Here is a 27487-nt window from a genome sequence, read left to right on the forward strand (position 1 = left end):
TTTTCCCCCGCAAATTCAAAGGAGACAGTTTCCAAACTTAGGTAACGATAGATAGATAGATAGATAGATAGATAGATAGATAGATAGATAGATAGATAGATAGATAGATAGATAGATAGATAGATAGATAGCCTTTTTGACAAATAATAGCACGCATTTGGATCAAAATTTCAAATATTTTTCGAGAAATTTCGACATATTTATTTGTCATGACAAGTGTGTTTTTTTTTAAATCGAAATTGCCCTTCCAACGTGAACAATATGATATAATAATATACAAAGGTGTCATATGCCATCATAATGTATAATTTAATGTTTTCAATGTTGCGATGAATGTTAAAGGGAGACACACTGAAAATATGAAGTTAATATCTTTATTTTTAACAAAGTTACAACAATATTTCTACAGTAACGAATTGGATGAAAAATACCCTATACCTAATGCTACTTGTATAAACATTTCTATTTCCAACACGAACAGTTTTTGAAAGTTGTGTTTACAACTATATTTCGTGTATTCTTTCTAAAGAACAGTAAACAGCACGGAGTGGTCGAACCCAGATTCTAAAATAGAATAAAATATATATTTTGCATTCAGGCTTCCATAACCCCCTTACTCAAACTAAGCTGTATTACTCCTAACTAAACAGATTATCTCAAGATTATGAAATGTCATTCTGCACACGTTGCAATTGGTTAATAACTGCAATAAGTACATGTTGAATGGTTTGGGTTTTTTTAAAAAAATTTTTGTAACATATATTGACTTACTCATAATATTGTATTGAATCACTAGTTGGTAAATGTACTTGTGCATCTTTACACATACTGTGGTACAATAAATCCGATTGACTATTGGTCCATATGCAACTGCAATCAACAGTTTCAGCTTCTTTCTGTACTAATTAGTAATACAATGTGTTTATTTATTTATTTATTTATTTATTTATTTATTTATTCATTTATTGTTATTTATTTATTTATTTATTTATCTAACTTTGACATAAATCAGTCAGTCCACACAGGTGATGAGCATCTATAAATGTGGACCCCAAAACAAATATACATAGAAATAAAAGACTACCAGTAATACAATACAAATTAAACAACATTATATTAAGTGACACTTTGTACAATGACAAACTGACATCCAGGTACATGGACTTTCATGACCACGTGTAGCTCATGGAAATGGTTTGTAATCTGAGTGTCATGTTTTGTCAAATGCTTGTTATAATGACAAGTGAAATATCAAATGACAAATAGTTCCAACTAAAATAAATTCTGATAAAGTAAAATATATTAAAAATAAAGAACTCCCATTGCTCAGGGATAATTTTGCCTAAAAAACTATAATTGTCTATGTTGACATCATATTTACCATCAAACTATTTACAATAAACTTGACATCAATCAGTTCCCTTCTGTAAGAAAGTGGAAGCAGATCAAATCTGATATGATCACTTTTATCACTACCCAAGATGTATATTTTGCTTCACGTCCCTGAACTCCTTCTAAGTGCATCAACAGATGTTTGGTTGGATAGTTGTATAACGCCAAGATCACTGATATTAATATTAATGTGACACTATTAACATTTGATTATTGGTATTTGACAGTTTGTAGTGAACATCTTATATCTGGTCTGATTCAGATTGAATAAAACAAATAGTTACATCTAGTGAAGCATTACTACTTAATTCATAATTGATTTAATGGAATATTGAAAATAAAAACATATAAACCGTGTATGAAGGTATAAATATGTAAAGAGAAGCGTCAAATACATGCAAAATGTAAATGAACACATCCGAAAATTTTTGAATGAACATGGAAATTCAACGGGTGTGAAATAAAATATACTGCAGTGCTGAACAATTATCAACCTCAACGATGCTGGCGTTCATGTAACCATTCGGTTAGATTACTGATGCATACTCAGATTCCACTATTCGCTGTATATCGATGTGTTCCTGGAACAGAGAGAGATTGTTAAATGTAGTATTAGACTGTAACACACAGATAACGTTCTTGATGATTATGTAAGAAATTAACATATATCAAATTAAAACATACAAGTTATATTCCCGAGTATTATAACTCGTAGCCACCGACGTAGCCACCAATGTAGGCAAACGATTCCGCAACCTAATCACAAAACATTTCCCAGCAGACTCCAAGTTAGACAAAATATTCAACAGAAACAATGTCAAAGTCAGTTATAGCTGCATGCCAAACATGGCAACCATAATCAAAGCGCACAACTCCACAATCTCCAACAGCGAAACTAAACCCACTCAAAAACCATGTACTTGCAGACAGAAAGACACCTGCCCTTTGAACGGCGAATGCCAAACTGAAAACATCGTATACCAAGCCATCGTCCATGGAAAAAAACAACCAAAAGTATATATCGGTCTAACAGAGAACAATTTCAAACAGAGATACGCCAACCACAAACTGTCATTCAAACATGAAAAACACGAAAACAGCACAGAACTATCAAAACACATTTGGCAACTGAAAAGAAACAAGGAGCCTTTTTCCGTATCCTGGTCCATCAGCAAGACAGCCCAAGCGTACACCAATAAAACAAATCGATGCAACCTGTGTTTAACCGAAAAACTAACCATTATTAAAGCAGACAAAAACTCCACACTAAACAAAAGAACTGAGTTGATATCTAAATGTCGACACGAGAATAAGTTTTATTTGTCCAACTTCAATAGAGCATCTATCACCTAAACTAAACCCGTTAACTAACGGAACACCAAAATCCGACATGAAACAACCCGCCAACACCTACTTGTCCGCATCCAATATCTCACAAATTAACAACCAACACCTTCACACACACAGCACCAACCCACCAACACATAGACAATAGTGATGATATTTCTATTGTCTGCACTCTATATATACAGCACACCCAGAGAGTAGAAACCAGTTGTCTGATGATCGCACTATGCGTGAAACTCCGAGTTACAACCAAGAAAGAGTTCCAGAACTATCAATACTATATATATATATATATATATATATATATATATATATAGTTTTCTATGAGTTTTAACATATCATTCTCGAATGGTCGAAGTTCGTCGATTTGTGGCGGGCATCTTTTGCTATTGAAACCGAAATTTGTTTTTGTAGTGGTGCTATCGTTTTCGCCTGATTGTTTTTTGAGAAAAAAGAATGCCTTCCATCGCATTCTCCGGATGACGCTTTCAGTTTTTTCGATGAGTTTTTTTGTGTAAGTGTTCGAAGGTGGGAGGGGAATGTTCTTTAGAGAGTAGTTCAGGTTTACCTTACGTGGCTGTTCCATTCTGGGTCTGGTAGCTGGTTGAGTAGAGTGCTCGACTTGGAGGAGGAGCGTATGTAACTCGGTGAGTATCAATCTGCTAAGACAGTGCTCTATACCGCAGTGGCAGAGCGCAGTGGCAAAACTATTAAGCTCTGCCACTGCGGTATAGAGCACTGTCTTAGCAGATTGATACTCACCGAGTTATATATATATATATATATATATATATATATATATATATATATATATATATATATATATATATATATATATATATATATATATATATATATATATATCGTGAAGTGGTGTTTTCAGAACATACCTTTCCATCATTTACAAATCCTTTGACGATGTCAACCAAAGCATGAAATGTAGGGCGATGTTCGGGTTTCCGGTTCCAACAGGAAACCATCATGTCGTTCCTGGTGACAAAACATTAAATTATACATGTAAACTGTTTGTATAATGTTCGCAATTAGAAACACAGAATATACTCTGAGTACTTTGTGTAAAAGACGCAGTATACTTACAGTTCGGGTCCACACTGATTTTGTCTGGGAAGTGTGGAGCCTTTCTTGATTTTACTTGCTATTGATGCCTGTCCAATGCCTTCAAAGGGTGTCAAGCCTGAAAGATTAAACGAAGTCATATATCACTTTATTTTTTAACATAACCATGTGAAATATACTGATCTTTGTTTGATATCACAACAATGAGAGTATATCTCTCTTTCTGTCATTCTTACTGTTACTCCTTAGATATTATACTTCCATGTATTTGTAGGTACATGCAAGTGACACTGGGTCACCTATCAGTACCACGACCTTGTATATTTCTTGTTGCTGTTTCATATTTTTTCCAAAAACGTAGCTTATTGTGATTTAATTCCAAAAGGTACAATAACAGATGTCACAAGGTCATCATTATATACATATTTTAGTGTCAAAATGATGCAGTCCTAAATAAAAAAGAGAGAAAATCATGAAGAATACATACCCAAACTAACTATCTCCCATACCACTACTGCAAAAGACCACACATCACTGCATGTCGAGAATTCCTTCTTCAGAATTGACTCTGGTGCCATCCATCCATTTGGTGTTTTATCCTTTTAATATGGGAAACAGATATGCACTGTATTTCACCTTCAATAAACTTATTCAAAATGATTCTTGAGTTATGAATCTTTTGTTCATACTTCTGTTCTATATACCCATAATGCATGGAAGTATACTCATATATATGACCAAAATGTTCATCACCTTGGTAGATCAAATTATTTACAAAGGTTATAACACACGAACAGTTCAAAGTTTTAGTACTGAAAGTTCGATCTGTCTTGGTCGACTTTGAACTGTTGTGTTTTATAAACATTCTAAATCATACTTATATACCCCTACAACTCAAGGCAAGTATAGAAAGCTTTCATTCTGCAAACCCCAATTCATCCGAAATGGCTACGTGACAACATTAACTATACATGTGTCTCTTTTCTTAAAATGAGTGACAGGCAAAGTTGAACGAAGTATTCACCCTGATGATTGTAAACAAATTGTGATTCCTGTCCTGCTAATGACACTAAATATAGATCTGTATAAATTGAGATAGGACATGACTATTACTTGACCTTAGATATGTGTGACAACTGTCACTTCACCAGCTAGACAAGTATATCTACATACCTGCATTTTCTCATATAACTTCGCCACATCAACAACATTACTAGCATAACCAAACTGAGAGATCTTACAAGTCAACGAATTTTCTACCATTACATGTTCCGCCGCCAAATATCTATGTACAACCTGACAGAAAGACAACCAGAAATAATGTGGAAAATATGCAAGATTGCTTTCAGTATTGTTATTTACATATATATTGCGATATAATCCGAATATGTAGGTTTTTTAGATAACGATGAATATATCTTGTTTGAATACTGATTATATCGCCAGTACATGAACAGTTCTGAGAAAATCATAAAAGGAAAATTCCCATCAATTACGTACATTGTTGTCCGACAAGTATTCCATTCCCTCCGCAACGTCACATACAAATGACATCAGTTGTCTTGACGAAATACCACCAGGATCACCACGGACAAATTGCCGATTGTCTTTCAAGAATACCTTTAGGTTTCCCAAATTGAAATATGGCATGATGAGATAATGTGGAGCTATGGAAAGGTAAAAGTAAAAACAGGATTATGATATCATGTCGTCCTGTTTTGAACGTTCGTAGGAGCAGAGAAAACATTAACAGTTTTAACTTATATAGGGTACCTATTTTATCTTTTTCTTTGATAAATGCATAGCTACTTATCAGTCTGTCACATGATACAAATACAATCAATTAATCATTATCGATGATCAGATATCTCCTAATTGGTAAAACAATGTGTCAACTAATTAGTCATATACATGCGCTGGAAGTATCAATTAAAGTGTCATACTGCATGTGAATTTTAAAGTGCAAGCGGTTAACCATGTTGCCTAATCAAACGGACAAGAATTGAACTTGTCTAGAGTGTACTTTTTGTTTACTCTGCGATAGATGTCGCCGTTTATGACAAGAATTAAGACGTACTATATGGTCTCGGTTAATACTTCCATAGAGATAACGGTGGGACCATCGTGATCGCCCTTAATCTTTTCCAGTATTGTGAATAAGATGTATTGTAAGAATCGAATGTTAGATATTCTTAAAATGACAACATTACGGTGCTGAAGTTACGTTACAGACATGTACAGTTATTCCAACTCTAATGCAAAGTGCGTACTAAAATGTTCCGTTGCTACATTTAATATTTTGTTTAAAAAATACTTACTCGTCTTTGTACAATATCCAAGGAGATTGATTACATTTGGGTGACCTGACATCGATTTAAGTAACTCAATTTCATTCAGAATGTCCCCTTCATTATTACCAATGTTGTCATCTACAGTGTGAGAGTAATCTCGTCAGTGAAATGTACACTTTAAAACTCATAAATAACATTGTACAGTGCTTACGAATATTATCAGTAATGGACAACCGTTACCATCAATTTGAGGGCACTGCCTTTCCCAGCGATCCATTCCCCGATATTGACACAACTCGCAACTATCATGATATTACAAATGATAGTTTTTACTCACCCCTTGACATCTTTATAGCAACTTTGATGATGCCCTCTTTCCCGCCAGTGTTTAATGCCTTTCCCTCGGCTATGTGATGGAACCTTCCATTGTAAATAATACTGTCTACTTTCAAATTATTTCTTGGGAATTCAAGTGCCTTTTCTCCAAGTTTCATGTACATTCCCTCTGCCCTTGTGGTTGATAGGTCAGCATAGGAAGTTTCATCGCTTAATACCTGGCATAATGATAAGAAGTGTCAGGAGCTATGTAATAATCGAATTCCACATTTTGCAGAAAATAAAGTACCGAGTACCAATGAATAGAATTGTAATACAATGGATCAGATAAGTCTTTGCTTACAGCTACATGCAGGGAAGTTCGATGACATTATTATAATTATATATTATTGTAATAATTTATTTCTTTAACTTCACAGTATCATCAGGTCTATCAGGTCACAAACAAGGATTGAATCATTAGGTTATTACATTTAAAGGACTCATCCGCGATGCGATCATGAGGAAAACGTAAACGTAAATGTATCACGAAGGTCAATTCAAGCAAAAATACAGAGGTGAAATAACAATGAACGATTTTATTAGCCGATATATATATACGATTTTAATCAGAATGAGCTTAAATGGGTTTACTTTTAAATCCACTTTTTCAGATCGCAATTGACTCTTCTTGTGTTCTTTAGATATGTCCTCGTATTGCACTTCGATATCGTCATCTGTGTAAAAAAAAGAGTAAAATACTGTGCAATAAAGCATATCTATAATACAATTGCACAAGTTATTCCAGAGAAAATATAATCGACTAGTATTGTTATGTAAGCCACTACACAATGTTCTTCAAGAATGATCCTTTAGTGAAAAAGTGTAGATTCAGTCTATACTTACCTTTGAGATCTTTCGGCCTCATGACTTCAAATGGCTTTGCCTCCAGTTCAACTCCTGTCAGTTTAGTATCTGAAAACAAAGAATACAAAATATTGTTAGAATGTGTGGTACTCTGTGCACACATTCATCCATGCTGGTTGTGTCAACAGTGTTGACATCATGGGTAGATGAAGGCCATGATTATTTTTGTCAGTGAAAGTCTGAGTATATAACGATTATACATATTTAACTTGCTATGGCTTTCATCTCTGTATATTCTTCTAAAGATAAACACATACTTTGTGTATGCTTTGTATTGTGTCCATGGATACATTTTGATTAAATTCTTTAACAAGATTGTATCAAACTCATTTATTGCACTCCAACCCATGTTCATTTATGCGATTTTGGTAATAAAGAAATTATCCCAAACTATTATGCCAGTCAAATGAATTATGCTCATGATCATATTCATTGACGTCATAGGGTAACATCACAACATGTGTGATGTGACAGAGCAACATTAAAAAGGCTGGCAATGTCACTTCAATTGCCTTACTCATCATATCTTAATCACACTTTTAATTACAAAATCACGTTCAGATTATAGCCTGTGTCACTGTACGTAGCATATATAAGGTATACTAACTCGAACGGTGTATTTGGAGTGATGAGTGACAATGGTTTTCAGTACTTTAAAAACCATGTGCACAAACATCTTTCAGTACCTTGAAGGAACAAAAGATACTCTGACATACTCGCAGGCTGCTGTGAACCAGTGCTTTTACTCATGATGTTTACTAATGATATATAGTTCTTTGCTGCCTTGCCTATATCTGTGCATGACGTAGCCATACCTTATGAATTCGAGCTATTGTTCACTTTAGCATTTTAATTATTTTTTTTTTTTAAATTCAACTGAATCCCTCACGAAAGGGAAAAAACATAGATTCTGAGATATACGTATAATACAAGATGTACGCCGAACTAAAAAATTAGTTATATGAAACTGTATGAAATATGGCGCTTGTATAAAGTTAACATATTAACCAATTATAGAAAAATCATTACTTATAAAACAAATATCCATTAATATTATAAACTAAATAAACAAGCTTTAAAGCTTTAAAGGACACATCATGACATACACTTCTTTACCAGCAATGCATTTACTAAACTTCACGTATTTGGATTTATGCAAATTACACATCATATTGAAAAAAAGTACATAAAAACTACATAAAACACGAATTTATTATTGTTGATGTATGTACCAAGTTACATGAAATTTGAAGTTTTCATTCTTAAGATATAGTCTAATTACCGAAAATCATTATGCAAATTACTAATTAAACCCAAAAACTATACCAACAGGCTTTGTAGGATATATGTACTTTGTCATGCTTGAATTGTCAAATACTCTGGATGTGAAGTGTGTAATCTTAAGATATAGCTTAATTACTGAAAATCATTAATTAAACAAATTACTCATTGTCGACAAAATGTTCGTATTGTTATGGTTGATATATGTACCAAATTATATGAAATCTGAAGCTTGCATTCCATAGATATGGGTTAATGACCAAATATCATTTATTATCTAAATTGCTCATTGATGCTAAATACTATGACAACAGGACATGTGTGGAGGTTGAAGAATGTTCCAAATTTTGCGGAATTTGAAGAGAGCATTTTTTAAAGATATGGCTTAATCAACTATTGAAATTCAACAATTATGTAAATAACTCATCAGAACTAAAAACTATGCCATGTAGTTTTTAGAACATGTGTGGTTTGCTATGCTTGATGTATGTACAAAATCTTGTGGAATTAGAAAGGTGCATTCTTAAGATATAGCTAATGAACAAAACTTTAGTTATGCAAATGACTAATTATTAAAATTTGTCATTAGCATATGGAAGATGTGTAGCAAGTTTCACAATAATCGATGCAGTAGTTATTGAGATATCGTGTCAACACAGACAGACAGACAGACAGACGGACGGACGGACGGACGGGTAGACAGACAGACAGACAGACACAGACAGACAGAGACAGCCAAAATAAAAACCCTTATGGGAGGTAAAAAAAACTATTGTTGAAAAAAGTTGCAATACAGTTAATAATATATTACATGCGAATATAATATTTAGTACACTAAATATAGAATGCTTACCTTCACCACATTTCTTTTTATCGTGTTGGCGCTTTAATAATATTACCAATAAAACAACGACTGCAATCACAACGATCACTGTAGTTATTGTACCAGCTAATAAACCAGTATTTGATGATTTCCCGTTCTTAACTCCTTCTGAAATGAAAGATATTTGAAAGTCACACACTATTCACTACATGGTGTAGATGATTTCAATGATAAAAGATGCCTCTCCCATTAATTAATTTACCGAAACAAGAAAGGGGATTTTTTAGACAAGTTTTTTATAATTCTTAAAATGTATAGTCAACTTTGACTTAAAAATACAAATATACCCAAAACACTAATTTATTTGACCTGACCGATTATAGCCCTTTAACTTCACTAAGCATAATATATACTTACCCGAGGTAGCGTAAAATTGAGTCTGCTCACATATACCACGTAGTGTACAATATACAATTCTGTATGTCAAGGATTTATGGTTAACTGTATATTCAGTAATCGCAGCATGAACACATTCATTCTCAACAATCCAGTCACCGATGTCAACCAGTACTTCAACTTTTATACATACAAAGTCAGGGTTTTCATGGAGAGTCCAACTTAATATGCCAGACTTTGCATCAAAGTTTACTACTGGTTTACCTATATATGAATATTCAAAGTATATATATTACAGCTTTAAGGTCTGATTGTCAACATTTTACCACCTATCATTGGTTATCAAACTTAATTATCATTACGTGTATATATGACAACTCACAACAAACCTATGCAATAAGCAGCAATAACCTTGCCTTATTTTTCATAAACATATTAGGTATACACTTGTGTAAACATCATTGAATACCATGTGAATCATGCATATGTAACATTCGCAAGACGTTAGACACAATGAGGCTCCGCTCCGGAATGGTATACGTAATATAATGTAATAAGTGAATTCACCCATTAAAACACACATGTGCCTCTTTACTAAACTTACAAGACTTACTAAAACTATTGCAGTTGGTTTATGTGTACACATGATTACTAAATGCGTTAAATATTACATAGGTAGATTACACTCACCATATGTTTGAAACATGTTTTCTGTGGAATGAAATCCTATTCCAAGGCTATTCCCAGCTCTAGCTTTCAAGACATACAAGGTGTTCCCCATCAGACCTGTAACTGTCAATTGTTTCTCTTTACTTCCTTGTCCATTTGAAGGCCATGGTTGCCAGTTTGACTGTGTTGATTCAGAATACTCTACATAATACATTATGTTGTCGGGCTCACCTCCGTGGAAACCAGGAATGATTTCGATTGTCAAGCTGCCATAGCTTCTTGATAGTAATTCTATATCCACTGGGGCTTCAGGTTTGCCTTTAATAAACACATTAAATCCCGATTAATGCTTGGGTTCTTTTGGTATCATACATAGTCTAATTATTACATTATTATTTACATTATTATTATGTTCGCCATGGACCTAGATTACAGAATGGTATGGTTTGCAGTCACATATTAATGCATGCGTATATAATACAATGTAAGCACTCTACACATGCACTGTGCCTGTTCATTCTATCGAAGTTTGGTATCATAAAGTGGTGGGTATGCATGTTGGTACGCGAGACCATAATATATAGAGATTTGAAAAGATAGGTCGATTTCAAAAGTGCGATGATTGGATGACGCAATTTTCATACTTGAAAGAGCGATAGCTACTAATATGATTGACATATACATGACTGTCATAAATAGATGAATAAATGTTTTATACATGTTCCACATTAGATAGATGCAGTGGGTAGATGGATAATAGCTGATAGCTAATCTGCAAATGTCAGGTGTCGAAATAAATATGATGTACAGGTATGGAAATAAACTCCAGTTGCGACGTATTTGCAACCGTTTCTATCTATTGTTATATCGCTGTTAAACATACTATGGGCTGATTAGAAGCAAACATTTCTTGTCCAGTTATAAGTATCAAATCTTCGTTGCTTACTTTTTGCCTCTAGCGTTATGGAGAAATTAACATTTCCTATTTCATTTACAGCCTGACATGTATATTCCCCGTGATTACTTCTTTCCGTGAAGGGTATTAGCAGTTTACTCTTAAAGACTGATCCTTCTTTCGTTTCAATTGTAGATAGTTTCCTATCAATAACTTCGTTTCCATCTTTGTACCATTTAAACGTTGCTTCAGGATTACAGTTAACCTCACAGATCAGTAATGCCGGATCACCTTCGTTTGCAGCTGACCGTGAATTTTCAGTTGCGTTTATAACATATGGTGAATCTGAAATAAAAATTACTCTTGACATTTCATCATATTACCATAACTTAAGTATTGTAAATGTGTTGTTACTGTTGGTCGTCCACAGTACCGCTAAGTTAACATGTCATTATAATATCCAATATTGCCAAGATTTTCATCTAGCGTAATGTACATAGAGTATCACGATAATCGCAAAGCTAGGTGAAAGCTGAGCACCACGTACATAGATTAAATGTCAGTCTCCCATGTTAATCGTATTTGTTATAAAATCACTGTGCCAAATGTATACAAAAACTGACTGATATTTTTTTTGAATCTTTAATAGAATCGTTACAACTAGCTTTCACCATAATCTACCTAAATGCATTTCAATATGTATGTATGTATACATGTATGTATGTATGTATGTATGTATGTATGTATGTATGTATGTATGTATGATTGTATGTATGTATGTATGTATGTATGTATGTATGTATGTATGTATGTATGTATGTATGTATGTATGTATGATTGTATGCATGTATGTATGTATGTATGTATGTATGTATGTATGATTGTATGTATGTATGTATGTATGTATGTATGTATGTATGTATGTATGTATGTATGTATGTATGTATGTATGTATGTATGTATGTATGTATGTATGATTGTATGTATGTATGTATGTATGTATGTATGTATGTATGTATGTATGTATGTATGTATGTATGTATGTATGTATGATTGTATGTATGTATGTATGTATGTATGTATGTATGTATGTATGTATGTATGTATGTATGTATGTATGTATGCATGCATGCATGCATGTATGTATGTATGTATGTATGTATGTATGTATATATGTATGTATGTATGTATGTATGTATGTATGTATGTAAGCATGAATTGTAAAATATGCATCAGTACATGCCTATGTTTGTATATATGAGTGTGGTGTGGTTGAATACATACAATAAACACTAAGTAGGATTTCATTTGATTCCACTACATCGTCACTGAATTGGTCATTCCTGCCTTTACATGTGTACATATCCCCATTATGGTATGGAGTCAATGTAATGGTCAGTTGTTGTGTAGTGACTTTGCCGTTATTATCTCCATTCGATTGCACAGCAGATCCCAGTGTCTCTCCATCACTTTTACTCCATAATGCACCATTCTTATACCAGGAGACGGTAGCTACTGGATTACTACTTTCTGTTGTACAGGTCAATGTTAAGGTCATGTCTTCTTGTACTGGATTGGCCTTGTCAGCTGATAGGGACACACTTAGTGGAGGAACTGAAAAAACAAAACCAATAAGTTTGGCTACTAATATGTGAAACTATCACAATCATGGACGACAGATGAAGCCATGTTATTAATATCGCGATCGTCGTGAGTTAAATTAATGATCTATTGGATAAATTACATAGACATGTACTGTATCAGATTTAAAGTAATTTTACATAAGATATTGCCTAACAACCACAAAGTATTGAACATGCAAGTAATTCATTAAGATTCTGAGCTAAGCTATACTGCATTACCAAGTATGTGCCAAATTATATATTAACATATGAAATTTAAAACTTGCTTTCTAAAATATTCCATAATTTAAAAAAACAAATACATACGTACGTACGTACGTTTGTGATTGGTTACATGCATACATAAGTACGTTCATACGTATAACCAGCCAGCCGGACAGACAGCCAGACAGGCAAACAGACAGATATTTACGGCAAAGTCGAAATAGTTATGTCTCATTTCCTTAACACTCAACACAAAATTGACAATTTGTATAATGCAAAAATCATTCACTCGTAACCAAAAAAAAGATTCAAAGTTTAGCTTGTGTATTGAAGTACAGGTGTGCACAAACTAGTATACTCACAGTAGACATTAATTCCTTGGTTTGCTGACTCTACTTTTGTATTCATAGGAAACCGACTGTTTCTTCCATGACATTGATATCTTACACCATTGTGAGATTGGCTTAAGGTGATATGTAGTTCCTGTCTTGTTTTTTCACCACCATTGTCACTCCCACTGGTTGTGGAAGTCTTTATGGTTTCTGCTGTAGAACTTGTCAGAGGTACATCATTCTTAAACCAAGATATGTCAGCATGTGGATTACTACTTTCTGTTTCACAGACCAATATCAAGATATCACCACTCTTAACAGGATTAGTGTACCCAGTAAGTGTCACAGACGATGGTTTGACTAGATCAAAAAGAAACCGAAAACAATTATCATCATTATGGAAACATATATTATCATGTTCCTGCATTCCATAATTAAAGACCACAATAAATTTCGTCTTTCACAAAACTACAATGAAGGCACCATTTCAGACAATTACACATTTTGTTTTGCACTCAATCATTTAAATCGTTTCATTATTTTTTTCTATAAATTGATAATGTCAGATTTACAACTGACTGTGTTACACATATAGTCAAAATACGATGACTGTGTTCTCGATTACAGACTATACTTGATATTCTATATATACAATATACTGTTATCACTTTGGTGCCGGATTGTACTTCATTTGTATTCCACTTACAATATACTGTGATCTCTGTGATGCCAGACTGTACTTCATTTGTACTGTAATAACTATTCTTTGCTTTACATTGGTACTTTGCTCCATTGTGACTTGGCTGTAGAATAATATCCAACTCCTGTGTCCTTTCTTTCCCATTATGTTCACCATTAGAATCCTGTACAATATTTGTACTCTCACCATTACCACTACTCCATGAACCATCATTCTTATACCAGGATATCTCAGCTGCTGGATTACTACTTCCTGTTGTACAAGTCAGAGTTAATGTCACACCTTCTTTTCTAGGTGATGAATATCCACTGATAGTCACAGATGTGGGGGGAACTGAAGGGTTTAATTTTAAAAAAACATTGGTTTAACATATACAAATCATGTTTTACTCTCAGAGCCAATAATACACATAATGACATGAATTATATAAACAATATGTACTATACAATAAACGACATGAATAGGTGTGAAGTTTAGTTATATTATAGTACAGTACTAGTGTAGGACACATGTACAATATATAAATTTGTCAGATTAATGAATATATAGACAGTGTTTAAGTCAAAGAATTAAAGAGTAATAGGATTATGTATCATTAAATCAATATGGCTGTTTGGTTACATAATGAAAATATAAACGTATGTGGCTCATTAAATTAGATGAGTTTCATAGCAAACGTTTATATCGCCGAATTCGTGAAACAATTACTTAATATGTATATAGAGCTCTCATATAAACTTTACCTGTATCTCTACACATTCCAAAGGTGGTGAGCTGCAGATTCTTGATATATTCAAATTTAACAAACTTAACTTTGCATTTTCATGACATGAATTATTAAACAACAAGTTATCTCACCATCTTACAGATTATTGCACTCTGTTAGTTCATGATTATAGTACTAGGTTCATGATTAGGGGAAATCTTCTTCTACCAAGCTGCGGTAATCAATACGTACATAGGCAAATTTGCAATAACTTACACAGGTATAGTGTTAGGGCACAGTCTACCACCTGGCATCAGATCATGATTCCCTTAACAATATACTCATTTAAAGACTATATCCATTTATTGTATTTTATGTATTTAATTACCTGTCTATTTGTTCTGTATTTAATATTCATTTAACACTTCCCGCTGGTTACTAACATTTAAGTGTAACGTTATAACATTCCAATATTTATGGATTCAGAGTTGACTAACATTATGCTATTTTTCTCATTACCTAATAACATGTATCTACTTTATATTAGAACTGTACTTTTTTATATATTGTTAAGAAAACTGTATACATTTATTAATTTATTGGAAAAGCAATAACATTTAAATTATAACAACAGACTTTTTTATTTCTAAATTATTTTGTTTTAAAAATGTTTGCAGTTTGTTATTTATAGATACGAAAATACTAAAATTTATTCTGCTGTAACAAATCGCTGTCCAACTATTTATAAATTTGATTGAAATTAGCAGGAGAATTTCACATTGATTTCAAAGTGCGTATTCAAAGAGAGGAAAATATTTAACCAAACATAACATTAACATTTAAAGTATATTCTTATATGACAATGACTTGTAACGTTGGTAAAATTAGTGTAAGCATAACCTTCGAATCAATGTATGTCTAACATTGTTGTTATCTTCCGATAATGGGCGATATAGTAAAAGTCAATACAATTATCGTAACCACAGCAAAATATAAACCATAATGCATTCAATACTTACAGTAGACAGTGAATGTCAGTTCACATTCCAATGGATTAGATATAGCAGTATTGGTGGCTTTACATGTGTATGTTGCTGTGTTGTCACTTTTACCAATTGAGAAGTAGTATGTTCTTTCAATAGTATTACCATTGACTGATTGTGTTGATGACAATGGACTTGATGCCTCATTTTTATACCACTGTACTGTAGCTGTGGGTTTACCATCAATAACTTCACATGTTAGGATTACACCAGTATTTGTAAGATAATAGGAAGGTGATGGGGACCGGGTACAGGTTGGTTCACCAGGAGGGTCTGATAAAATAATGTTTGAGTGAATAGTTAGAATATAGCATTAGTCACTCTTTTTATCGATTTGAATGTAACTGTAATTAGTCAATTATTACTAGATACACACTGACAAACCCATAGTCTTTTTAAACATCGAGACGTAGTCGGACATATTGTTTGTCGAAAGAAGCTGTGTACAGATGCAAAACGGAAGCAAGGAATAGCACCCCCTCTTCTTACAGCAACTAAATTTAAGCAATAAACCACCCCCTGGGGATGGTATACCAAGAGGTTTTGACCAGTGAACGAAATATATGCACGAGCGATAGCGAGTGCATATATTGAGTTCACTGGTCAAAACTGAGTGGCATACCTTCCCCAGGGGGTGGTTTATCGCTATTATATTATACTAGTATATTGAAAATATCGGAAACAAGATAAAAACTAACGTTTTCTCGTTTCATATGCGCCTCTGTGACTAATTTGCATAACAATAACGCTGCATTCATGACAGCTGATCTTGGCCTCAACGTGAACGTCGTGCAACGACTGGATTTATTTTATCTGCTGGTCGTTTCTAGGGATAATCTGTACATTGATCGGCTCATTCAAAGTGCACAGTGATGAATAAACAACCTGTTTGACTAAAGGTATAAACTTGAAGTGGTTTATTGAATACAGTATGCTTCGATCGTTCCCGGCCGAATTCGCGACTCGGTGAAGTGATAGACAGGTTGATATTTACAATGTATTTATACTCCTGGAAATTACGTCAAAAGATTTTCGGGGTTGAGGATTTCCCTTTCGGATTGATGACTGATACTTTTGGACAGGATCCCAGACAAATTTCTATTTAGATTAATGGTAAGTCAGCCTGTGTTATGCTCTTTTACTTGCTTCATTTTTATGACAGGACGAGACAGCTCACCAATGTTTCCACGTCAGCCACGCCGAGGCTGGGACCGATCTCGTGCACGCCTTGACCTTAGTACATGTAGTAGGCGATGATTTGAACAAATACGCGATGACTTGGTTGCTTTCGAAATTTCCTTCATAATTTCTCATAAAATATTGTCTCATTGAGAGAAAATCCTCCTGAAAATTCGAAGAGTTCACTATCAGTATCACAGCGGACTACAACTCAACACTCGGAGACGAACACAATTTGGACGCGTGCCAACCGTGCATTATCGCTCGTTTTAGACGTGCTAGTTCGATGTCTAGACCAATCAGATCTCTCGATTTTCGCCATCAATATACTGGTATAATATAATACTAGATACACACTGACAAACCCATATAGTCTTTTTATACATCGATGCGTAGTCGGACATATTGTTTGTTGAAAGAAGCTGTGTACGGATGCAAAATGGAAGCAAGGAATAGCGCCCCCTCTTCTTACAACTACAAAAACGGCATCTCTTCTTCAATCGAAGAAAGAACCACTTTGTCTTCCGAGCTCACACACCTTCAATCTTCCGTTCAAAGCCATCTTGGCTCCCTTTGGTAACACCAGCGCACGTCGTCAGTTGTTGGGCGTCCGACGAGACGCTGGGCCGGCAGGGTGTCGTTGACATTCCCTTAGGCGAAATATAGAACACAAACTATACCTCTGTTTAGTTGTATACTTATGAACCAAGGTGTAGAAGAGTAATCACAGTGTTTTTGCAGGAGCTTATTCTAGGGTCAACACAAGACTGAACTGCGGGACAGAACTACACACATCTCTCTAGACCCTCTCTGATTCTGTCCCTGTATTAACCATTTCACCTTAAACATACCATTTTACAATAAGAGCAGCATGTAAATGATGTCATTATATTGGGATTGTACAATTAACAATAACGCGAAATAGAACTATTCACTTTATGTTTGACTATTTACGTAATTATGAGCTTGGTACCGGTCTCACTATAATGTATGTAAGCCTGCTTGAACTTTAGCCAAGATTGCCAAACTATATATATCAAATAAAATCGCAATTCAGGAATAATATATTTTGGAACGAAACACTAGCTTTAGCAAAGGAAAAAGCATTAATGTTGTGATATGTTACATTTGCAGCACGGTATTCACGATCACATGATGGCCATTTTGTCCAATACTTTTGATTATAATCCACTGAGAGTAAAATAAGGATGTATGTATATACTCACAGTTCACAGTAAGTGTAGCAGGGTTAGATGTAGCTGCTGTACCATAACCATTATCAGCTACACATCTGTACTGACCACCATCATCACTCCTAACAATGTTATGTATAACTAATGATCCACTAGTTACAGTATACTTTGGTAAGTTGGTTTGTAAGTCACTACCATCCTTTGTCCAGGTGAAAGTAGGGGTTGGATCACCATCAGCCTGACAGGATAATGTTACAGATGATGTCCCTTCATTTGGTGACATACTTGACGGATGGCGAGTTATAGATGGAGAATCTGTATATAAAAGACAATTATATGACACATAATTAACAATACACGCGCCAAGGTTGCTACTGGTCTTTAACATATTGTTTATAAAAATCTACTATACCATTTTTAGCTGTAACCAATTAGACAGTGAACCATGAGTACTTAACGGGCGGCATCACGAACATTTTCTTTTTATTAGTTCTGTTTGATATACATGTGCTCGTTACAAAGAGAGATTGCGATTTACCATGATAAACCTTTCATGAAAACATGGCATAGAGTGTCTGAACAACAACAACAACAACAACAACAACAACAACAACAACAACGATGATGATGATGACGACGACGACGAAGACGACGAAAACGAAACCATGTTGATAATTTCACATTTAGATTATTTCTTTATATTTGTGCGAAAGAGAATTTGAAATGAAAAACGATTTTCAAATTAATGCAAGTGAAAATGTATTGAATTCAAATTAGAAATTGATTTGCAAATGCAAACAGAATTGACAATCTATTTACAAAAGCAGATTTATATGACAGAAATATTTATTCTTAGAATTTATTTGTGATAATATCATGAGCATTTTCTGTTGCTATACTCCATTCGTATGTGTCACGATGTTTCCAGTTACCTTAACTTTGCTTGGAGTACCAGATCAATAGAACTGGGATCAGATTTTATAATCAGGAAATCACAACTGACAACCTTTGTTTTTTCATTCACATTGTATGTGCCCTTTACACAAATTCCAATTCTACCGCTTGTGTCATGGGGGTACTTCTTTCTGGTCATGGTATATCCACCCTAAATCTTGGTAAAACACTACTTCCATGGTAAAACTAAAAGGAAATTACTCCCATGGTACAAAAACTACTCCCATGGTAAAAGAACTATTCACGTGGTAACACGAAAATAATAAAATTGTTCCATGGTAAAAAAAACAAAACAAAAAAAACTACTCCCATGATAAAAATAAAGAAATAAATAAAATTACTCCCATGGTAAAAGATCTACTCCCATGGTAAAAAAAATGTTTGGTCGTGTGTCGTAAATTGTATCAGAAGAACATCTGAGGTCTAGCAGATAGACTAGAGTATAGTAGGCTAAAATATGCCGTCGACGCGTCATGCGTGTCGACGGTATTGTGATGCTTCTTATCGGAAAATAATAAAAAATCAGATAAATAAAAGTCACTGAATGTGAAAAGCGCGACATTTCAAGTGTTTATGCATATCTCGTCTAACCGCTTTGATTTATTTTGCCATAATATGAGGACACAGTACTTCTGAATTTTATATCCACAGACACTGACAATTATAAGAAGCAGGTGTAAGACTGAGTAATCCCCACAACTCGAACTACAGTCATGCACTTAAGAGTGAAGTACAACGAAGTTACATCTCATTCGTAATTTGGAAGTTACAACATTAGTATGCAAAAGTGTTTAGTGGAACAACAAACATTCTCAAATCTCTACATTTTTTTAAAGAAGCAAATGATACTGCAAGTTTATGGGACATAAATGAAATGTGCTTTTTAGTCAAAACCTGGATATGGCGACATAATGGTTATAGTTAACCACCCTATGCATCACATCAAGGCTGTCGTTACCTGGCACAATTTTCGGAAGCCGTGGGAACACATTATTGTTTATACACCCTACTACTCACCAGAGATAAATCCAGTCGAGTCTGTCTTCGGCAAAATGAAACGAACATTGCCATCACCACATATTCTTAAACTTATTTGGCGCGATTTGCACATTCCTTTTCAATTGTAATGGAACCCCTTTCGTGAGATCACATTATTTGATGTTTTCGGGTGCTATATATGTATCGAATTCATGGACATGAATTAGCCTGCACTTCGACATCAACATAACATTTTATTTTGAGTTACTTGGTTGAAGAATTAAATTGAGAATCAATTATGAAAAATGGGTGGGAGGATTGGATTATTTGGACCTAAGATACATACCATTATTTATAACCTGGGGCGTCAGGGGAATCTTAGGATGGGGGGGGGGGGGGGCACTCAACATATGTTAAGCTAGAAGGGGGTTTCTCAAAAAGTGAGGAGTGAAGGGGGGTGGGGGTTGGCTATATATAACGTATAGAATATCACAGTGTAGATTATATGTTAGTCAGTGAATGCATACCATGGTGATTTAGTGAGCTGAAAATCTCTGACCAGTTTCATTGCACAGATATTTATAACTAGTAAATTACACTGATTATAAATAGTAAACAAAATTTGAAAACAAATAATATGGTAATTTATAGCTAACTGTTCATCGCATGATGTCCTGTTACATGAAATGAATGTATAGATATACTGTATTTTTTCATTATCACAAAAAAATTTTAAATCGTATTGCATGCAATATACTTTTTCTCAGTGTTAGTTTTCTTAAATTAAAATTTCAATTGTGACTCTTTTAGCTTTAGTCCTTGAATTTGAAAACAAATACTAGGGGCGCGAGCCACCCCCCCCCCTTCCTGTACCCACACTCACACTGCTTCCTTTGTTTTGAATCTAAATTTTACGCAGTATTGGTGCTACCTTGACATGCTAACCAGAAAGCATTGTTTTAGTCCTTGAATTTCAAAAATCTCCAGGGATGCGAGTGGGAAACTCCTCCCGTACCCACCCCCACTTGAGTTCCTCAAACTTAGATATAACTTAAACCGCCTAATATTCAATTTGACTAGATACTTTGGGAATAGACTGCATTGTTACCCTTTACCTTTGAAATGAGTTACATTCATAATGTTATGAGAATTTTCAATTTCAAAACAATTTCAAAAATAAAAAGTGTGCGTATGTATGTATGTATGTATGTATGTATGTATGTATGTATGTATGTATGTATGTATGTATGTGTGTATGTGTGTATATGTGTGTATATATGTATGTATGTATGTATGTATGTATGTATGCATGCATGTATGTATGTATGTATGTATGTATGTATGTATGTATGTATGTATGTATGTATGTATGTATGTATGTATGTATGCATGCGTGTGTGTGTGTGCGTGATTTAAGTTAGGCTTAGGGTTAGTTGAATGAGTAATCGAAGTGACACTGACTAAATGATGACGCAAGAATCTGTTTCGATTCCAAATCAAAATCCTTTATATGCCTGAGAGGGGTGTTACGTTTTTCGAATATTTATTGATGAATGTGTTTGCAATAATGACACTGGATAGTGACTTGTCTAGCGTTAATCTATATAAATTATGTGACTTGCGATTTTGACTCCTTGTCACCACCACCATATTTTGGACAGTTATCCGTTGTCTTACTGTAATCTTCTTTTTATTTCAAAATTCTACTGATTCACATTTACCATAAATGGAGTGACATCTGATGATGAGTATAAATATATGTAAATAGAAAAAACAGCCCAATGGTACCAATGTTAAACACTGTTATACCCCTCTACATTCGTGTAAAACCTATCATTTAGAACATTCATTGAAGAAATATATTTTACTTACCTATAATGGTAACAATTAAACTTCCTCTACCAAGTCCCCGGCCGAAATCATAGTTCACAGAGCAAGTGTATACCTGGTTATTTCTTGATGAAGTTACTGGTATGACTAGACTTGTACTGTCTCTTAAGCTGAATTCTGAATCATATCCATTTTGCCAGATGGTAGTGCTACCTATATGAACAATTGACTCTGAGCAAGATTGTCCAAAACACCATTCCAGATAATATAAGTCTGAGCATCCCTCTGTTGAGTAGACACACTGTGCTGTTATATGTTCATTTTCACTTGCATAAACAGTTTGACCATTTGGACTTGTAACAGTCACTGTACATACTGACGTCACTAAATAAAAAATGAACGCAAAAACAGTTAGTTTAAAAATTTGCCTTTCACTCTCACTTTGTTTGGATCTAAGATAATTGTTGAAATGCTTGACAGAAATATGGAATTGTTTGTATTGTTCCTTCTATAAGGGAGTATAGTGTTAAAGTTTTTTCTCCCAAACTGTTTGTCAGTTGGATTGCCTGATTGTATGCATGTGTTTGTTTCTTGGTGTATGTGAACACAATGTCTCAAAATTGCTTCATTACATCTTGATAAACGTTATTTTTGTTATAGGTATAGCTTTAGGTGGGAATTGGTTAGATAAATCAATTCATAACTTCCTGACGTATATAGGTGAGTGGACAATTGTTACCTATCATATTATGCTAGGTATTTTTTATTTGCATCGTCAATGGTATGTGAAATTGGTAAGTTAGCAGTATCTGATGATATAAGCTTTAATTTTGTTATGTGTTATAATTTGGTGCATTCATTGGTGGTAACGAATCATATATGTCTAGTATTGGTAAATATAAAGGTAATGATTTAATATACTTAACAAGTCGTTTGCTTAATTATATCTTTTTTATAAGAAGGCAATATCTTATAAATGCAAGAGTAGCTATCATTGTAAATGCACATATTTAAAACGATTAACATGACTGGTCTATTGGTGTGATGTTAAATTACTGGATGCCCGCGATTTTTGAAAACTTTGTGCGATTTTTCAGTATCTCAGACTACGATTTTTGAAATCATCAAAATGCAGCCTCCACATTAATTGTGATGTTAATTATTACAGCTAGTGAAAATGTTTCAAGCAAAGACGGATTTTTACTCGCCAACATTGAAATTGGCATGCTTTATAGCAGCTTGAAAAACAACATATATCCACCATATAGTAACATTTGGACCTTGTCTCAGCCCTTTTGGGTCATGCTAACGCATACCGTTTGATATATTGTGATTACCCCTAGACGATCGTATTATCATCCTTGTAATTACTCTGCTGTGCATGTGTTATTTTTGTCAGTGTTGATTTGTTTTGTTTGTTATTTGTGTGTTTAGGTGTTTTTGTTTGAATGTTGTTGTTGTTTTTGTTTGTCGTAAAACAACAGCCAAGCCGATTGGGCTCCCTGTAATGTGAGCCTACGTTCCAAACAATTTGATGGAAGATGTCCCATAACTAGTAATAAGGTTTGCATTTCTTTCATAATTTTCGTGAGAAGTTGAGTATGTTAAAAGTACTCTCTAACGAAATGTACGGCTAGATTCTGGTTTCAGTTGGCTTTGGAAAAAAAGACAATTTCCTATTGACTTGCTTAGGTATCATCACAGACAAGAACGTCTCTAAACAGATTATGATTTACACTATGATGCAAGTACACAGTTCTTTGTTATCACCAATTGGAGCTATTGCAAGTTAATTACGTGTGGTTTGCGGGGATTAAAACCCCATTTTAGTATAAAATCGTTTCACCTCCCGTATTTGATTTTATGAAATCTCTTACCACATTATATAATTATTTACAATAACCAGTCAGTTTGCGAGCGTCGCTGCTGACCATAAGAACTCAGCTTGTAAACGATGATGGTGTTTCTCATGAAATGGCCCTCAAATCATTTATTTTGAGTATAGTCAATAATGCAGCAAATATGTATAGCCAAATTATTTTAAATCATATCTCATGGGAAGACAGACAAAGAGAAATATACATATGCATTACATTTGGTGTCCATATAACTGTTTACTGAATGGCGGCCAAGTGTGTAGTGAACAATCAGGATTTACTGCATTACTGAAAAACGTTAATACATAGATCTAGAGACTCCATTCATATATATCCCATATTATCAGATTGTAACTTCATTTTGAGACTGTGAACTGTGACTTTGACCATTCAGGTTGAACTAATCAAACTCAAACAATTGCTTATACATCACTGACACTTTTTAGTACCTACTTGTTGACATAATCCATTTAAACAATGTCGCCATTCAGTCACATTGATTTAAGTATTCGAGGAAGGTCTTCTACGAAAACGTGTGTTGTTGTTCGTCGTCGTTGTTGTTGTTGTTGTTGTTGTTGTTGTTGTTCGCTGTTGTTATTATTATTATTATTATTATTTTATTTTTGTTGTTGTTTATTTATGATTTTTGTGGGTTTATATTTTATCATGTTTAACGATTAGTGATTAGTTTGATACAATTCTTGCATACTTGTGGGATTTTTAATCTGTTCAAGATGACCATAAATATGACAAACTTTTAATACCAGGTTTATACTGAATGCCTTTCGTAAGGGCAAAGTCCTAGATTTTGTCTATACACACATTGTTGGAGTGCCAAAGACTGAGCTCGTATACATGGTGCACCCCTAATTGGAAAGTCAATCTAATGTAATTATGTAAAAGTGGAAGTTTTAGTGCTAAATACATTGCCTAATTAACAAAATTTCATTAATTGAGCAAATTAACCATAAAGAGTATAAACTGCATCAACAAGCTTAAAAGGCCATACGCAAATATTTACCATCAGTGCATTATTAAACTATCTGAAATGAAAAGCTTGCTTTCTGTAGACATTGCGTAATCGTCAAAACATGATTACTTATGCAAATTACACATCACAGTTCAAAACTACATAACGAGTTCATCAAACACGAATGCTTTGTTATGGTTGATTGAAATACCAAATTATATGAAATTAGAATTTTTCATTAAGATATAGCCAAATTACCGAAGATCATTAATTATGGAAATTTGTTATTATAACTTCAAAAAATAAGTCAACAATTTCTGTAGTACATGTGTGCTTTCATATGTATGACGTGTTATTTACTTACATATAATTATGGAATTTGAAGATTGCATTCAAAGATATGGCCTAATTATGTATATTCATTAATAATGCAAATTACCTATTAGTATAGAAAATACAACAAACATGTACACGGTGTTATCATCAATGAACAAACCAAATTATTTGGAATTTAAAGATTGCATTCTTAAGTTATAGCCCAGTTACTGAAAACCGTTATTTATGCAAATTATTCATTAAAACAAAAACAAACAAACTACGCCAACAGGCTTTTTAGGATATATGTGTTTTGCTAAGGTTGATGTATATGCCAAATTATATGGAATTTAAAGTGTACATTCTTTAACTTTATTACAACCATATAGGAAATTGATAATTATATTGGGTACATAAGTGTATCAAATGGCCTGGCTAAATGAAGTGGTAGTTGCTCTTTCAAGAACAAAACAACTTGGGAAATCAGCGAGCCTTTTCTGTTGAACTTATTGTCGTGGTTAACTTTGTTTGAAGCAGGCTTATTTTCATAATAACTGAATGATAACTGTACGTCTGTCTGATGATTGTAGTGAAAACTGGTGAATGGGTTGAATGCGCTTTGAACACACTAATAGTTGTTCACTGACTATCTATTCTCAATTCAAGAGCTTATATCGATTCATTTTGGGACTGTTGGTATAATCATATGTCTACATTTCTCCTACTTGTGTTTGACAATGTTTTGTTGATACGTATTTTTGACGTGCAATGAATATTATATTCAGCATGATCCTGGGGCCAACTTCACATACATGATGTATCCTACACATATCAGGACTGTATCAATAACTTGTACCAACTTTGGTTTCAATCAAAAATCCGAATGTGCGGTAATTAATGGCTGTCAAGAGAGATATCATCGCTTAGTTTGGAGTCCTAGCAGAAGTTTTCAACAGAATGTAAACATATTCACAGACAAGCAAGTTTCTTACTTCTCTATGGCATATATATTCGAGTACTTACATTGTTGAATTAAATTTTATTTTAAAAAAGGTGAGATTTCCAATGAAAACCAATAAATGTTGCAAATAAAAACAGTTAAAGGGTCGTTAACGTTGGATCCGAATGTGAATCCAAAAATAACATTCCATCGATACCTGACCTCACCTGACCTGACTTGTACCCGATTCGACCTGGGATTTTACCGACCGAATAGAAGTAGTTGATAATTGTTATGATTATTTTTCAGTGAAACTTCTTTCCTCGTTCAATGACACCATTGATGGCAATCATATCGGGTACATACTGATAGTCTTCTATTTATGTTTACTGCAAACCCACACACTGCCGTGTTTGTAGGAAGGGTGGCTTGCTAATAAGGACGACTGTACTGAGTCAATGATTACGTTTTTGGAGTAACATCTGCAGCTGTCGTGCACATTAAACCCGGTGATTTATTGGATGGAATATTCCTAAAACAACACAAATTTATTATTATAGGCTCACAAATTTGTCAACGAATTGACATAAGTTTTGGCAGTGCAAATAAGGTTTTGACAATAACTTGTACATATAGCGTTTAGTTTGTTTACAACAAATAACTCTGCACTTACCATTTCTCACTTGTACACACACAATTACTATTAGCCAGTTCACTGCTAAGCTGTTCATGGTTTCTTCTCACACACAAAATGTTTATGTCCACCTTGACAGACATTACCCTGGCATTAATTTAGCATGGATGTAAACCTTCCGGGTTCAACTTCAAGACACTTTAACAATTGATTCTTTGTATATATAAAACAAATTAACGTTGAGGGCGCAACTGAATGGTTTCTCACATACTACTTAAAATCGCTAACAGTCATGTACGAATTCCCATAGTCAATTTAATTTTGATTTTTGTTTAGATGTTTACAGACCGTGCTATATTTTGGCAAGGAGCAAATTTATCCAATCGATTCTATTTAAACTGGTACAAGACAAGAGTAATGTCTTGGTTCATTGCGTTCATTATTTACAGAAAGTTCTCCGTAAAACAGATTGGCATTATTCATATTATCTTGAGATCGTGGTGTGGTAGCTGCCAGATCACTAAAAGTGTACCTGTCTTTAATTCAACCATACATCAAACATTCGGCTTGATGTAT

At 34.0% G+C, this 27487-nt stretch overlaps 1 protein-coding gene across 1 annotated transcript; it reads right to left on the bottom strand.

Annotated features, from left to right (window-relative positions):
• Positions 1–1687: 1687 nt before the first annotated feature.
• Positions 1688–27083, bottom strand: LOC144439915 (uncharacterized). The gene is made up of 21 exons (XM_078129147.1): positions 26951–27083; positions 22218–22559; positions 18447–18728; positions 16018–16314; positions 14299–14625; positions 13623–13952; positions 12698–13027; positions 11465–11758; positions 10540–10836; positions 9871–10113; positions 9484–9621; positions 7329–7397; positions 7077–7159; positions 6445–6661; positions 6135–6245; positions 5317–5483; positions 4990–5112; positions 4304–4415; positions 3838–3934; positions 3630–3729; positions 1688–1973 (listed from the first exon to the last, which is right to left on the bottom strand). Exons 1-21 carry the CDS (start codon positions 27006–27008, stop codon positions 1920–1922), a joined length of 4071 nt encoding a protein of 1356 aa, XP_077985273.1. The 5' UTR covers positions 27009–27083; the 3' UTR covers positions 1688–1919.
• Between the last annotated feature and the right edge of the window lie 404 nt (positions 27084–27487).

This window comes from Glandiceps talaboti, chromosome 9 (assembly GCF_964340395.1).
Source record: "Glandiceps talaboti chromosome 9, keGlaTala1.1, whole genome shotgun sequence".
In the NCBI taxonomy this organism is placed as follows: Eukaryota; Metazoa; Hemichordata; class Enteropneusta; family Spengelidae; genus Glandiceps; species Glandiceps talaboti.